The sequence below is a fragment of the Danio rerio genome, chromosome 14 (genome assembly GCF_049306965.1).
Source record: "Danio rerio strain Tuebingen ecotype United States chromosome 14, GRCz12tu, whole genome shotgun sequence".
Lineage (NCBI taxonomy): Eukaryota > Metazoa > Chordata > Actinopteri > Cypriniformes > Danionidae > Danio > Danio rerio.
The window spans coordinates 53,767,716-53,784,125 of NC_133189.1; the positions used below are offsets into that span (position 1 = coordinate 53,767,716).

The 16,410-nt window shown below is 37.3% G+C and overlaps 1 protein-coding gene across 1 annotated transcript; it reads left to right on the plus strand.

Annotated features, from left to right (window-relative positions):
* Positions 1 to 565: 565 nt before the first annotated feature.
* clp1 (cleavage factor polyribonucleotide kinase subunit 1) lies at positions 566 to 14,342 on the plus strand. Its single transcript, NM_001346238.1, has 7 exons — positions 566 to 831; positions 3,368 to 3,645; positions 4,939 to 5,046; positions 5,252 to 5,371; positions 7,055 to 7,192; positions 11,254 to 11,397; positions 13,724 to 14,342. The coding sequence occupies exons 2-7, from the start codon at positions 3,370 to 3,372 to the stop codon at positions 14,267 to 14,269; spliced, it is 1,332 nt and encodes a 443-aa protein (NP_001333167.1). The 5' UTR covers positions 566 to 831; positions 3,368 to 3,369; the 3' UTR covers positions 14,270 to 14,342.
* Positions 14,343 to 16,410: the final 2,068 nt, after the last annotated feature.

Genomic DNA, 16,410 nt, shown 5'->3' on the forward strand with positions numbered 1-16,410 from the left:
GCTTGTGTAAATGTATGTAAATCCATATTTACTCAGTTTTTTAATTATTTACAATAATATTATTGACTAATTTGAAAATTTTCGTATGAATGATTTACAATACAGTTTGTAAAGTTATATTTTCTGTCTTTTAGTAGAGATATTATATAAAAGACTTGCTTTGTTTACCAAATAAAGAGGATCTAATTGGACTTGCATTGTAAGCATTAAATAAAAGTTTAAAAGGTATTACTTTTTATTTAATAAAATAAGGTTTTAGTTATGATACTTCCAAAATAATAAATAAATCCGCAGATCTTTGACACAATTCTGTGCAGAAAAAATGTCCAGACTCCCTTCAGCTCTTCGGTTTCAGATTGCTCCCTTGTTTCAGAGATTTACTGTGGGTTATGGATAAAATACAGCATTTCAGTGATTTTTTTGCTGTAATAACTAGTCAGATGTCATCATAACCACACTTTAATGATGTACTAAAAAATTATATCTATGCAACCTAAAGAAGAAAACAGAAGAAGAGAAGATCTTGCCCGTTCATTGGTCAGCAGTAACATGACGACGTCTACAAGCGACACGACGTCATCACGATGGCGTGGTTTGACAGTCGCACCGCGCTGATGTGAGGAAAGTGCTGATTATTTGTAAATACAAAGGAACTTTAAATAGTGCTTAGTGTCACGGTACATTAGTTGATAGTACACGCTAAGTCATATGACCGTCGGTTTATTCAGCGGGCTAACGTTAATCGTAAGAAGCTAACAATTCAGTAATTTATCGGCTTGAAATAAAACAGTATTTCCCAGGATATATCGCCGATCGGACGACTTCACACAGGTACAATACAATAATTGCTGCTTTGTCTTTGTTTAAAGCACATACATTGCGCTAGCAAGTGAATATGGTCAAAAAAAACATGTCTGTGTCTAACGTTACATCACATTATATTTAGCTAAAATGCTAAAATGGCTACTTCAATATTTTAATAGACTTGAGTGAAAATAAAATGTCTAAATATGGTAATATATGGTATATAATGTACAACCGCCTTTTCAGAGTTCATAAGTTAGTAATTCTGTCCTATAACGTTTTTTTTTTAAAAAAAATATTTATAAAACAATATTGATCCTTTTTTGGAGTAAAGAAAAGTGTTTTGTGTTTTAATGTGTCATCAAACGTTTCGTCTTCAAAATGTCTGACAATATTGTCGCTATATATACATATACACATACACTACCTGACAAAAAGTTATGTTGCCAAAAGTTTTAGGAACAGCACATAATAATTTGACTTCTAGTTGATCATTTGGTATCAGAAGTGGCTTATATGAAGGGCAAAGGCCTTTAAATTACGCTTATTTTACCAAAATAAAATATGATCATGCCTTGATTTATAACTATTTCATTAATGCAGTAAGGTTTGACTTTGCTTAGACATGAGTCTTATCACTGAACAGAAATAATGTCCAGTATAGAATATAAAGTCCTGCTGCAGTGGAGACAGAATGAATATTGTGTCTGACTCCATCATGAGCTTGGAGGACTGCATCCATACATCTCTGCAATGACTCAAATCAAGTTCCTGCAGTACTCCCAGAGTTCATCAAGATCCTTTGCATTTATCTTCAATGCCTCTTGCTCTATCTTACCTCAGACATGCTCAATAATGTTCATGTCTGGTGATCGGGCTGGCCAATCCAGGAGCACCTTGACCATCTTTGCTTTCAGAAGCTTTGATGTGGAGGCTGAAGTATGAGGAGCGCTATCCTGCTGGAGAATTGTCCCTCTCCTGTGGTTTGTAATGTAATGGGCAGCACAAATGTCTTGATACCTCAGGCTGCTGATGTTCCCATCCACTCTGCAGATCTCTCGCACGCCCCCATACTGAATGTAACCCCAAACCATGATTTCTCCTTCACCAAACTTGATTGATTTCTATGAGAACCTTAGGTTCATGTGGGCTCCAGTAGGTCTTCAGCAGTATTTGTGATGATTAAGATGCAGTTCAACAAATAATTCATTGGAATAATCTACCTTCTGCCACTTTTCCAAATGATCAACTAGAATATATATATATATAACCAGGCAATAAAAAATTGTAATGAAGTCAATTTTTTCAAATATTAACATGGAAAATATAAAATTCTTTTTATTAATCTGTTTATAGACTGCTTTCATTGTGACTCCAGTCATACTAAAACTTCTATAGCTATTAAAATAGCCTAGTTACTATTCCCCCACCCTGTATATAAGATTGTTACACTGAATAGCATTTTAGTGGTTGTCCTAAATGAAGTTTCACAAACTAATTTCGAGAGGAGCATGTGATATGATTGACTGCAGCTGGCCACTCATCTACACTCATTAGCTAGCCAATCAGATTGATCCAAACTCACTATAAGTAACCTAGCTAACTAGCTAAGAACTACTCCCTTATCTTCGTTTCCCGAAGAAACCCCCCATCCACCCCTTCTCCTCCTTTCCTCTTTTGCCTAGGGGAGCTCTCGAGAACTCCTGATCTCGTACTCCCCTCACATGCTCAATGGACCTGGCGGGAGCCCTGGGCTCAACTATCTCCGAGCTCAGGGTTCTCTCCCGGGACAGCACGCCAAACCTGCTAACTTGCTAACAAGTTGTCGAACAGTATCTAAGTGTGAACTCTTGAAATAAATTGAATATATCAAATTGCAGTATTCATATGACAGAGAGGTGCAATAATTTGCATTTATTTTATGTGACAAGAATTTGTGTGTTGCATGCATTTGGTTAATTGTCCAAATTTGACCAATTGGATGGGGCTTTACACTTTATACCTGTGTCCCCAGTAGGTGCTGTTTTGATGTTGGCTAGACCGTCCCAAAGGGGAACTAAAAATACACTAATGGCAGGAGTCGAGACGATAGAAAATTCATTCATAGTGATTTAAAGTCAAAATTTTTACTCTATGACGTTGTTGTTCTTTGTTGAATAAATTAGATTTAATTAGATCAGAAAAATCTATTGCCTATTTATTTTTGTAAGTTTAAAAATCTATCTGGAGGTTTTATATCACAAGAAATATAATTATTGCAATACTTAAAAACAGTGCTTAGTATTGTGCAGCACTACTGTCTTCTATCATATGAAAAAATATATAAACAAGACACATCGTTCTATGCATGTTGGAATAAATATATAAATTCCATCTATTTTGATGCTTGAAAACCCTTTCCATCTTTTTATTTAATTTTTTATTAAGCAGAAATTTGAATAAAAGTAAGTACATGACGTGAAATTTATAGCATAATTTGCTGGTTTTAAACATACAGAATAATTCATAATGGATTGCAGTTATGTAAACAATCCTTTTCATCTCTGATAATTCTCCTTCACAGTCATGACGGCAGAAGCTGCAGAAAAGTCTGTGGAGGAGGGCCTGAGCTCGTCGGGCAGCGCTGGTTCTTCAGGCACCAGATTCGACCTGGATAAAGAGACAGAACTGCGCTTTGAGGTGGAAGCAGGAGAACGAGTCCAGCTGGAGCTGCTGTCTGGCTTAGCTGAGATATTCGGATCTGAGCTGAACCGCAATAAGAAATACACTTTCGGGCCTGGCTCTAAGATCGCTGTGTTTACCTGGCAGGGCTGCGGTGTGGCACTTTCAGGCAAAACAGAGGTGAGAGATAGCAAGTCTTGAACCTGACTTTTATTTCAGTGTGTTGATGTACTTCTAACAGGCTATATGCACAGCTAGTGTTTCTTAGCTAATGATGAACTTACGGTGGAAGTTTTTGTGACTATTTTCAATTTAATAAGGTTCCTTTTTACAGCATTAATGTTGTAATGTTGTTAAAATACAATCAATTAAATAGACTTAAGCATTCGTTTAGTTGTTCAAATGTCCACCTCTGGTAAATTCAGTTGACTGGACATGATTTGAAAAGGCATACACCTGTCTATAGGTGTATAGGACAGTGCATGTCAAAGGAAAAACCAAGCTTGAAGACAACGGAGTTGTCTGTAGTCCTCCGAGACAGGATTTTCTCTTGGCACAAGGCTGGGGAAGGTTACAGAAACATTTTTGCTTCTCTGAAAGTCCCAATGAGCACAGCGGCCTCCAACATCTGTTAGTGGAAGCTGTTTAGAACCACCAGGACTCCTAGAGCTGGCCGGCCATCTAAGCTGAGTGATCAGGGAGAAGGGCATTAGTCAGGGAGGTGATCAATAACCCGATGGTCACTCTGTCTGAGCTCCAGCGTTCTTCTGTGGAGAGAGGAGAACCTTACAGAAGGACAACCATCAGTGCAGCAATCCACCAATCAGGCCTGTATGGTAGAGTGGCCAGACGGAAGACACTCCCCGCCTGAAATTTGCCAAAAGGCATCTGAAGGACTCTCAAACCATAAGAAACTAAATTGTCTGGTCCGATGAGATGAAAATTGAACTCTTTGGAGTTAATGCCAGGCATTACGTTTGGAGAAAAGCAGGCAGGCTAATAGCATCCCTACATTGAGGCATGGTGGTGTTGGCTTCATGCTGTGGGGATGTTTTTCAGCAGCAGGAACTGGAAGACTAGTCAGGATAGAGGGAAAGATGAATGCAGCAATGTACAGAGACATCCTGAATGATTTCTATTACTGAATAAAAGCATGCTGTTTTAATTATAATCGTGATTAAACATGAAATAGCCCTTTTACACTTTTAAACAATGTCATACTCTTATTTTCACAACCTAAACTGGAGTATGCTGCTATTTAGGGGTTTTTCCACTGTCATAAAAAAAATGCAAACATGCATAGTTCAATGCTGGATTGTAATCAGACGTTGATTGAAGATTACAAAAACAAACGTTTTTGTCAGAAGATTAACTTGCACTCATTATTTACATTAAGTTTAACAATGTGCACTAGTAAAACAAAACTTAAATGACATTAACAAACTCAAATATGGCTTTTTCCTGTAAATGCAGGTGGCTTATGTCTCCAAAGATACCCCGATGCTGCTGTACCTGAACACACATGCGGCTCTAGAGCAGATGAGACGGCAGGCAGAGAAAGACAACGAAAGAGGCCCTCGGGTACGTGAACACACAGCGGAAGAATTAAAATGTCACTGGAGGTCTAAAAATTTTGCCTTCAGCTGTAACTGTATGGCCAATAATAATAGAAACTGACTGATATATAAATAAAATGAATACAAACTCATAATAATATAAAGCATAAACTGCTCTTGGTTGTTATCTGAATATTAAATATCTGTTTAATCTGCATTTGTCATCATAGGTAATGGTCGTCGGCCCAACCGATGTTGGAAAGTCAACAGTATGTCGGATGCTGCTGAATTATGCAGTGCGACTGGGACGCAGACCTACACTGGTGGAGCTGGACGTCGGCCAGAGCAGTGTAAGTGAATGATGCCAGAGAGATCGATGCAGCATCTTCTAAACCTAACAGGCTTATTAAGAAGTGAAGATCAAGGGCCCTATCATACACCCGGCGCAGTGTGGCGCAATACTTGTTTGCCAGTTTCAGCTCGGCGCAAGAGTCGTTTTGAGGCGTTGCGCTACGCTGTTTAAATAGCAAATGCATTAGCGCTCATTTGTGCGGCCATAGGCGTTCTGGTCTAAAAAGAAGGCGTTCTGAGGCGGACTGCTGGCGCGTTGCTATTTTGAGAAACTATAATAGATTTTTCATTAGACCAAAACTAACCCGGTCTAAACTCCGGCGCAGAGTTGCACCTCACTTAACACTGCTTAATACACACAAGAGAGCAATAGGCAAATATCTTTACATATGAAAACATGTAAATATTAAGGATATATATAGGATATAATAATAATAGATATAGGATATAAATATAAAGGATTAAAATATTACAAAACATATGATTTTCTAGCCTACATAAATATGAAAAATCACTGCTTTTATGTCTTCATCTCCAGAGGCTTTTTCAGTTCATTCATAACAATTTTCTTCTGTATAATGTTATTATTATTAGCAGTATTATTTATTATATCCATATTTATATTTGTTTTATTAAAAACAAGCTTAGATTTGTCCACCTGTCAGGTTTTAGACCATATGGGGCACAGCATGTGTTTTAGGATATAACTCAGGTTTTTGAGCACACTTTGTTATTATTATTCATTTATTCGTTTGCTGGAAATTAGAACTGAATTTAGAAATAGTTTTGAAACGAATATTTGCGCTTAACAAATGCAATTATTTATTTATAGACTAATTGATGTCTGTGTGTAAAGGTTTCCCTATTCAAAAGCGAATGTGAAAGTAGATCCATTATCTCTCATTCTCACGCAGTAGATGCTCTTCTTAACAGTTTTCTGTTAAAAAACTGTTAACTGTGAACTGTTTGCTTGTGAAATGCTCAGTTTTTCCACTTAGACTTACTTTGCGTCCTGTAAATAGCAAATGCGCTTATGGTGCAACGCAGCTGGATCTTAAAGGGAATGGGAGATGAGACTCTAATTGGTTTATTCTCAAAACACCCCTATAACTCATTAAGAAAATAAACTCAACCCTTTTAGACCATGCGCCGCGGCGCAAGGCAGATTTCCTGTCTTTAAATTAGCAAAAACGCGTCCTGACATGCCCTGAAAGCGTTTGCGCCCTCTGTTTTGCGCTCTGCGCATGGACCGTCAAAATAGAGCCGCTACAGTTGAAGTATTATCAGCCCTCCTGTTTGTTTTTTTTCCCCGATTTCTGATAATGCAGAGATTTTTTTCCAACACATTTCTAAACATAATGTTTCTAATAACTGATTTATTTTATCTATGCCATGATGACAGCACGTAATATTTGACTAGATGTTTTTTTCAAGATGTTAGTATTCAGCTTAAAGTGACATTTAAAGGCTTAACTAGGTTAATTAGACAGGTTAGAGTTATTAGGCAAGTCATTGTGTAACGTTGCTAATAATATTGACCTTAAAATGAATATAAAAACAATTATTCTAGTCGAAATAAAACAAATAAGACTTTCTCCAGAAGAAAAAATATTATAGGAAATACTGTGAAAAATTCCTCGCTCTGTTAAACATCATTTGGGATTAATTGTTTTGGCCTGCAGGTCTCAGTGCCTGGAACCATGTCGGCTCTGTGCATCGAGCGTCCTGCTGATGTTGAAGAAGGTTTCTCAGTTCAGGCGCCGCTCGTCTTTCATTTTGGCTCCACCACTCCAGGGACAAACATCAAACTTTACAACAAGGTAATAATGACACCGGTGCACTTAAGGGAGTGTTGTTTTTACACATCAGCTTTGGCTTGTATATCACTGGAACAGATGCAGCTGATTTAATGAGCAGCAAACAATGCTGGGGTTGTATAATCAATAATGAACAAGAGAAGATGCATCAATCTTTCTCCTAATGCAACTATATAATGTGGTTTATATAGAAATATCGGTAACACTTTACAATAAGGTTGTATTAGTTTGTTAGTTAATGCATTTACTAACATGAACAAACAATGAGCAACACGTTTATTACAGTATTTGTTTATGTTAGTTAAAGAATATAAAGTTATTCATGTTAACTCCCGATGCATTAACTAATGTTAACAAGCATGAATCTGGTTATAATGCATTAGTAAATGTTGAAGTATGATGAATAAATTGTTCATAAGTAGGTTATGTTAGAAAAAATACATTAACTAATGAAATGCATTCAAACCCAGGCGATTTTGCAAGTCATGAAAGAAAAGTGAAATGAAACTCGCCATCAAGTCCTATTTGCTACTCTCCCCTCCTACTGACATTAATGTAGTTGCAGTTATCATACAGCTCCAATGTAAAAAGCAGCTTCACACTCATCTTTCCTCTGTGCATCATCTTTTTCAATAGCAGCGTTTCCACTATCGCACCTAAAGCGAGTGAGCCAGGGCCTGTCGCGTTTCCACTGTCACTTCCAGGGCCTGATCGGACCAAAGCGGAGCTTCCTTGGGGCCAGCGGTTGGCCTTTTTCGGCCCGCCGAATACCTTGGGCCAAAGAGGGCCAGCTGGTGCTTTGGGGGCGTAGTGAGAGGCACACTTTGCCCAAGTCTGGTAAAAATGGCATGTGCCATTACACTAGTTTTCCGATTGCACAGGAGTTCATGCGACAAAATAAATGAGGAAAAGAAAAACGTATAGCTGGTCAGTTTAAGATAGGCTATTCCATAAAACACCTATAGGCTGGGGTCTTTTTGCTTATGATCGCCCTTAGGTTTCCCTTTTAAATGTAAGGCCATTGCATAAAATAATAAAGTAGTTTTAATTTATAAGTGATTTTTCTTTGCTTTCTTGCGTTCTTGATGTTTCAATAACGCATAATAATCTTTACACCAGGGCCGGAGTGGCACTCCTTTTCAGTTCTGGAGTTTCAAGCCTCACACCGGCCCACCTCAGTTCACGACTGACTATATTAAAATAAGGTCATTTCCATTTCAGTTTGTAATTACACTATCACGTCTTTTTTTTTTTTTAGAAAACAGCTGCTTTAGAACTTCAAATTTTCAACAACCCCAACAGTATTATATGTCTTAACAATAAAAATAAAAAAATAAAATACTCAGACGAGGATCAAACACCATATTAAACACACAGCAGCAAGTAAATGTTGTCGAGAGTTTTTGTCAAGTTTAAAAGGTGTTTGTGCATGAAACGTGCATGTTTAAATGCATGTGCGTGTGTGTGAGAGACCGGCGAAAGAGCGCTTGCTTGACAGCTCTTGATGCTGCGACAGCTGGGTTTCTTTCTTTCTTTCTTTTTTTCTTTCTTTCTTTCTTTCTTTCTTTCTTTCTTTCTTTCTTTCTTTTGGAGATAATACAAAATATGAATACAACAAAAAGACATAAATCTTGACAAATTATGTGTCCACTTTTGTAGGCTCAAAACAATAGTGTCAAATCTCAATAAAACAGCCTAAGCCATATTGAAATAATTCAAAGAATTACAAATTTTGGATTTAATAAATCACATTAAATCAATAAAGCAATATAAAACAAACAAAAGCTATAACAATGTAGGTATATACAATACTGATAAATTAAACCATTTTAAGCCATTTAAGCTTTCATTTTACAAAGGCCAAGCTGAATTTTTTTTTACATATTTACTAAAAACAATAAACAACAGAGGAGTTTTGAAATATTATTTATAAAGTATTTGGATACGATGATATTAATCAAATTGTGCAAACAGAGCATTTTATGGGTGAGTGAAACCAGAAGCTACATTCTTTTATCCAGTCCTGCAGTGCTGCTTTATAAACGGATTGGGAAAAACTGCACATAAAAATGTGTTCTGTGTCCTGTAACAAGTGCTTATGTTTTTATATGACGAGGTAAAATTTAAAAATGAAATTTGAAATATCAAGCTTTATTAGCAGATATAGCTGCTGAGCGCAATGAAATGTAGGCTTTCATTACTTCCTCTTATGTGCTGAAACACTGAACACTTTCCTTTACTTAAGATAACTGAATAATATGCAACATCTTTACATTATTCTCTTAAATAAAGGGGAATTACCTATAAGTGTCATATAGCCTAGGGAAATATTAATATGTTTTAGGTCTCTCCGGAGCATTTGGACTGAATGTTTGACGGCGAACACGTATAATGTACTGCTGTACAGTAATGTGTCATTTGTTTGTTTCAGTTGTCTTAATTTTTAATCGTTTCTTGATGATGTAATGTTGTGCTTTGTTTGCCTGATTCTCGCTGAAGTGGGCGGGTTGTGTGAGGTTTGATTCGAGGGAGCTTGTGGGGGCGGGGTTTGCGTGACAAGCTGCGTGCTACTAGCTTGAAAGTGGAAATGCAACATGATTTCAGCCTCACTGCTCATGCTCACGGGCTATTGGTACGGCCCGATAACAGCTCTGGCTCGCACTGGCCCGACAGCGGAAATGCAGCTAATGAATGAAAGTGAAACTGGAATCACCTCTACTGTTTTTGCGCTTGAGCGCTTCCAAGTGGTGTTTACTGTAATTTCAGCAGATCCTGGCTGAACAAAAGTGCCAATCTGATTGGTGGTTTTTGATGAAGTGTGTCAAAACAAAAAACGAGCATCAGGCATTTCTCTAAAAACGACGCTTTTACACCTGCCTTTTTACGCATTGGTGTGCACGATCACATTAGCGCCCTTTGTTTAGTCACGAGGCATTGAACATCGATGAAAAACACGAGCAAAAAGCGTCCCGGTGTGAACTGCCTTAAGCCGAAAAGAAAAGGTACGTTTTGGTAAGGAACGGTATAACAGAAAATATTAGGGTTTCTTAAAACCGTTATAATAAACGACATAACAGATTCAATTCAATTCAGCTTTATTTGTATAGCGCTTTTACAATGTATATTGTGTCAAAGCAGCTTCACATAAATGGTCATAGTAACTGGATCAGGGAAGTTCAGTTTTTAGTGTTTAAGTTCAGTTCAGTTTAGCTCAGTTCAGTGTGGTTTGAAGTCATTATTGAGAGTCCAAACACTGAAGAGCAAATTCATTGATGCGTAGCTTTTCTGATCCTGAACCATGCGAGCCAGTGGCGACAGCAGAGAGGGAAAAAAACTTCACCAATAGGAGAGTGAAGAAAAAAACCTTGAGAGAACCAGACTCAGTTGGGCACGACCATTTTAATTTCTCCGATGGCCTAATGTCTTGTGCAGAACTGCAGTCTCAGCAGTGGAGGCTGGAAGCTGGCCTCAGCGAAGACTCGTCTGTCCCTGGAGCGTCACTGGAATCAGTCTCATGCTCTCCACTCCCCATGGCCAACAGCGCAACAGCAGCTCAAGATACGGCCTGGTCCCGGATATGGACACCTTGGGATCATCTCGTCTCTGGTCTTGGATCCAATCAGTGACTCCGCATAATCTGAGGACCTCGGGATGAGTATCCCCAGGTGGAAATGGAGAATAAAGAGAATAATTAGTGTAGCTGCTGTTCATAGTGTATATAAACAAGATGCAGAAACTTGTGTGGAAACCCGCTAGGTGATGCATTGAGTGTATGCTTTACTAAACAGACAGGTCTTTAATCTAGTTTTGAACTGAGAGAGTGTGTCTGAGCCTCGGATGTTATCAGGAAGGCTATTCCAGAGTTTAGGAGCCATAAAGGAGAAGGCTCTACCTCCCATACTTGACTTTGCTATTCTAGGTACTACCAGAAGCCCTGAGTTTTGAGATCTTAAAGAGCGAGCTGGATTGTAGCGAGACAGAAGGTTGGTTGTATGTCAGATGTCGGAATGCCGTTCAGACAAGTTTATAAAATGTGTTGTTGTTGTTTTCTCATTGGTGTACAGCTGACTTCAAGCCTTGCAGATGCGTTTTCCCAGCGCTGTGAGGTGAACCGCAGAGCTAGCGTTGGCGGCTGCATCATCAACACCTGTGGCTGGGTAAAAGGCTCCGGATACCAGGCTCTGGTCCACTGCGCTTCAGCCTTCCAGGTACACTCACATTTTATTGTTGCGATTAATTGCTGAAAATTGATCATGATATTCTGTGTTTCTGTATTATCATGATATCGAGATTCTGTATTGTTCTGATATCCAACTAAGCTGTGAAAGATGGCTTTGCCAGTTGTAATGATAACCAAAAAAAAAGCTTAAATTGACATATAAAGGCTTAACTAGGTTATTCAGGCAAGTCATTGTAAAACTATAGTTTGTTCTGTAGAACAGTAGTCTGCAACCTATTTATCACCACGGACAAGTCAACACTTGACAATTGTACTATGGCCAAGCAGGGCTCGAAATTAACCTTTATTCTTGGTAGCACCCGTGCTCCTAACTTCAAAAACCAGACACCAGACCAGACAAAATTTAGTCGCACCCTCCAAAAACTATTATTAATACAACTATGTTTTATATTAACAGATTTATTGCATTTAAACTCAACTCTAAACAAAACTAACAAATAAATAAAAATCTGCATGCGCTTACCGGCCCTGCACACACTGCTTGACGTGAATGAGATGAACTGAATTAACAATATATATAACTATAACATATAACTAGTTATTTGCATACACCATCTTAATAGCAATAACGGTCTTTACATGAGCTGCAATATTAGTTTCCTCTCAGTGAATGCATGCTCTTTAGCGATGGTGCACGCGGTGTCAGTCACACGACTGACAGCATCGTGACGATTAAATGAAAAATGACGTTAGAACATCTCGTGCTTAAATGTGTAGATTCAGTGGAAATCACTGTTACCTGAAAACTCCGTCCTACTGGCTTCACAGTAAATGCTTTAGTCATTTTCATAGCGGACTTTAACCACTGGAGGTCTTTTATCCACTCTTCGAAAAGTGTAAATGCTGGATTGACATTCAGCACATGATCACTAATCAGACTAATCAGATGTGTCATTATTTGTAACTTTAGGTGGTTTCTAAAACTAAATCTGTCAGTGTTGTTTTCATTCTCTCGTATCCAGACCTTTAGGTTTTCGCGGCTGTTGCTCCCTTCCATCGGAACTGAGTGATTGACAGCTGATATTAACCAATCTATTCACGTTCTGTTATAGCGCAGTGGGCCAATAAGAAGAGCTTGAAGGCGGGACAAGTATTGCAGGCTTTGTTTACTGCAGCATGTTTACATGTCAACTGTTTTCAACCATTCCTTAGCGCTGCGTTTGGTGTTTTAAGGTGCAAAGATACCTAATGCGTGAATGTCTCCTAATTCTGCGCATGTGGTGAACATTTTGCTGTGAAAACTGGTCGCACGACAACAATTTTATGCACTCTCATAAATGCTCCAAAATATATTGAGGTCGCATAAATAAAATTTTGGGCGCAATTTCAAGCCCTTCCAAGGGGAGTCTATGTAGATTGCCAGGCGACCATTAACCGTTTTCTCAGAGGATAACAAGCTGACAAAACATTGCTGTAACTGTGATACAAGTTTTATTTATGGAGAAAATTAAAACACTGCAGTTTTTTGGGTGTTATGTGTTTGTCTGAGATAATTAGTCTACCAAATTGTCCAAACAATGTATGAAGCTGATCAGTCAGTTCTTGTCACGTGACTTGTGAAACTGGGCGCTTTCCCTTCTGACGCTCCAAATAAGTTGCGCGCACGCGGCTTGCCTCCATTGGAAATAGCGAACTTGCGCGCAAAAAAGACGCGATATGTGAACAGCCGTCATTTGAGATCACCAACAGTTGATCTTCTTGCACAGATGTGGTGGATTCTCCTGATTTGTGACAAATGGGTTGCGGATTCATTCCTTGGCAGTTAGCGGGTCCTTCACTAGGCTTTTTCCCATTGGCAAAGAAACTACCAAAGACGTCTGTTTCTTACTCATTTTGCTAGCTTGTGGGTTAAATTTTGCAGCTCAAGTGGCCGAGAGAATACAGTAACTTTTCAAAATAAAAGAATGTTCAGACTTGGATAATAGATACAACGGAAATAATTAAGGATTTCTTGTGTGGCCCGGTACCAGTTGATCCACACATACTGGTCCATGTCCCTGGTTTCTGCTGCTGATGTGCAATATTGCTTAAAGGGGGGTAATAATATTGACCTTAAAATAGTAAAAAACTAATAATAAAAACTGCTTTTATTCCAGCCAAAATAAAATAAATCAGACTTTCGTCAGAAGAAAAAATATTATCAGAAATACAACAAAAATTTCTTTGCTTCATTAAATATCACTTGAGAAATATTTGATGCTAATAATGATTCATTTTGCCCTAAATTTCATATCAATAATATCCATGTAAATTATCACAATGTATTAAATGATTGAATATCTGTCTACTTGCAGGTGGATGTGGTTCTCGTCCTGGACCAGGAGCGTTTATACAACGAGCTGAAACGAGACCTTCCACACTTTGTCCGTGTCGTTTTACTCCCAAAATCCGGCGGAGTAGTGGAGCGCTCCAAAGACTGCCGGCGAGAAACACGCGACGAAAAGATCCGCGAATATTTCTACGGCTTCCGAGGAACTTCGTTCTACCCTCACGCTTTTGATGTTCGCTTTTCAGATGTGCGCATTTATAAAATCGGTGCACCGTCAATTCCTGACTCTTGTCTTCCTCTGGGGATGTCGCAAGACGATACGCAGCTAAAGCTGGTGCCGGTGAGTCCTGGCCGAGATTTGACCCATCATGTGTTGAGTGTGAGTTCGGTGGACGATGAGGCGGAGGTGGGTCAAAGTCGGGGCATTTTGGAGAGTCCCGCGTGTGGTTTTATTGTGGTGACGGCGGTGGACACACAAGCGCAGGTGATGACGGTGCTTTCGCCAGCTCCCAGACCGCTGCCACGACACACACTGCTCATCATGGACATTCGCTTCATTGACCTCAAATAATAGAGAAGCTTTACTCTGCAAAAATGGCTTCATTACTTAGAGCTTTTGTGTAGAGCCAGATCAGTCTCAAAAATAATACATTTACAAACTTTAATATGCTAATTTAAAACAATATTCATAAATTCGCAAACACAAATCGTGAATTTAAAAATCCAATTCATAAATATGCAAATCCAATTCAGAACTTTAAAACACAATTCATAAATTTAAAACAATTCATAAATATGAAAACCAATTCATAGATTTAAGACACAATTCATAAATATGCAAATCCAATTCGTAAATTCAAAAACACAACTCATAAATATGCAAATACAATTTGTTAATTCAAAACACAATTTATAAATATGCAAATTCAATTCATAAATTCAAGACACAATTCATAAATATGCAAATCCAATTCAGAACTTTAAAACACAATTCATAAATTTAAAACAATTCATAAATATGCAAACCAATACATGAAATTAAGACACAATTCATAAATATACTAGTCCAATTCGTAAATTTAAAACACAATTCATAAATTCAAAACACAATTTAAAAATATGCAAATCCAATTCGTAAATTCAAAACACAATTTTTAAATATGCAAATCCAATTTGTAAATTCAAAATAAAAGTCATAAATGGTCACATCCAATTAATTTGGGGTATTATTTTAATATTTTTACTTGTGAATTCACAAATTGTGTTTTGAATCTACAAATTCGATTTGTGTATTTATGAACTGTGCTTTGAATTTACAATTCAATTTACAATTTGAATTTTAATTGTGTAAATGTGTATTATGCTGTGCATTTATGAGTACTATTTTTGAGACTGATATGGCTCCATACTTTTGTCTCGTTTCTAAAAAAAGAAATTCAAAAAGGTTTCTAACATCTTGAGGGTGAGTAAATGTTTGTTTTGGGGTGAACTATCCCTTTAATACACTATTATTTATCTGCATTTATTATAAAGTGTTCCCAAACACTGCAAAATAAAGCTTCTTTAGATCATTTTCGTCTTGTTTTTTTTAGTCCAAATATCCAATAATTCTTGAATCAAGAAGCATTTTCTTGACAAAGTTATTGTTTTGTTTTCCAAAATGATGGATAAAAATAAGTGAGTTTTATCTTTAAGCATGCTAAATAATCTGCCTACAGGGTAAGATAAAAAAATGTTATTCAAAGCAAAACTTTGATTATTTAGCTTACCCCATTACCAGATTATTTAGCTTGTTTTAAGATAAAACTCACTTAAATTCCACCCATTATTCCTGAAAACAAAACAATATTTCTTTACTCATCTAAAAATGCTTCTTGATTTAAGTATTTTGGGAAATTTGCACTAAAAACAAGATTAAAATGTTTTATTTGTCATATAAAATGACAGGTTTAAATACTCAGCAAGACTAAAGCTCTAAATATTAAAGGCATTTTCTGCATTGTAATCTTGATACACAGGTTCAATGTTGCTGGGCAATGTTGCTTGGTTATTTTTCTATTAAGATTGGGCAACAGTATTGTATCTAATGTAGCCCTAATTAGTTGCTCTGTGTCTCACCCGGTTGCCCTTTTATGGCATCATTGTTCAAAACAACATTGCTGAGTAATATCTAATTTTTACATGTTAAAGAGACTGTTTACCCAAAAATATACAAGCTTAAATATTACATCAGTATGAACTAATGATGAGTTAAGTAATGATGACTGACTAATTAAGAACTGAACCTAAGGGGATAGTTCACCCCAAAACAAACACATTTAAACTCTCCTTTCATAATTCTAAATCGGTTCAATTTATTTCTTCTGTTGGACACTAAAAAAGATTTTTTGAAGAATGTTCGAAACCGGTAAACGCTGACTTCTATTGTATTTGTTTTCCTATAATGGATGTCAATGGTGACCGGTTGCGAACATTTTTTAAAATATCTTCCTTTGTGTTTAACAGAATAAACAAACTCAAAGATGTTTAGAACAAGTGAAGGGTGAGTAAATAATGACACAAGTTTAAATTTTTGGGTTAACCGTCTTTTTAATATGTAAACTTGAATATTACATCAGTATGAACTAATGATAAGTTGAGGCTCACTAATCAAGAACTGACCTTAAAGGGATAGTTCACCCCAAAACAAATGCATTTTTTATTCTCCTTTCA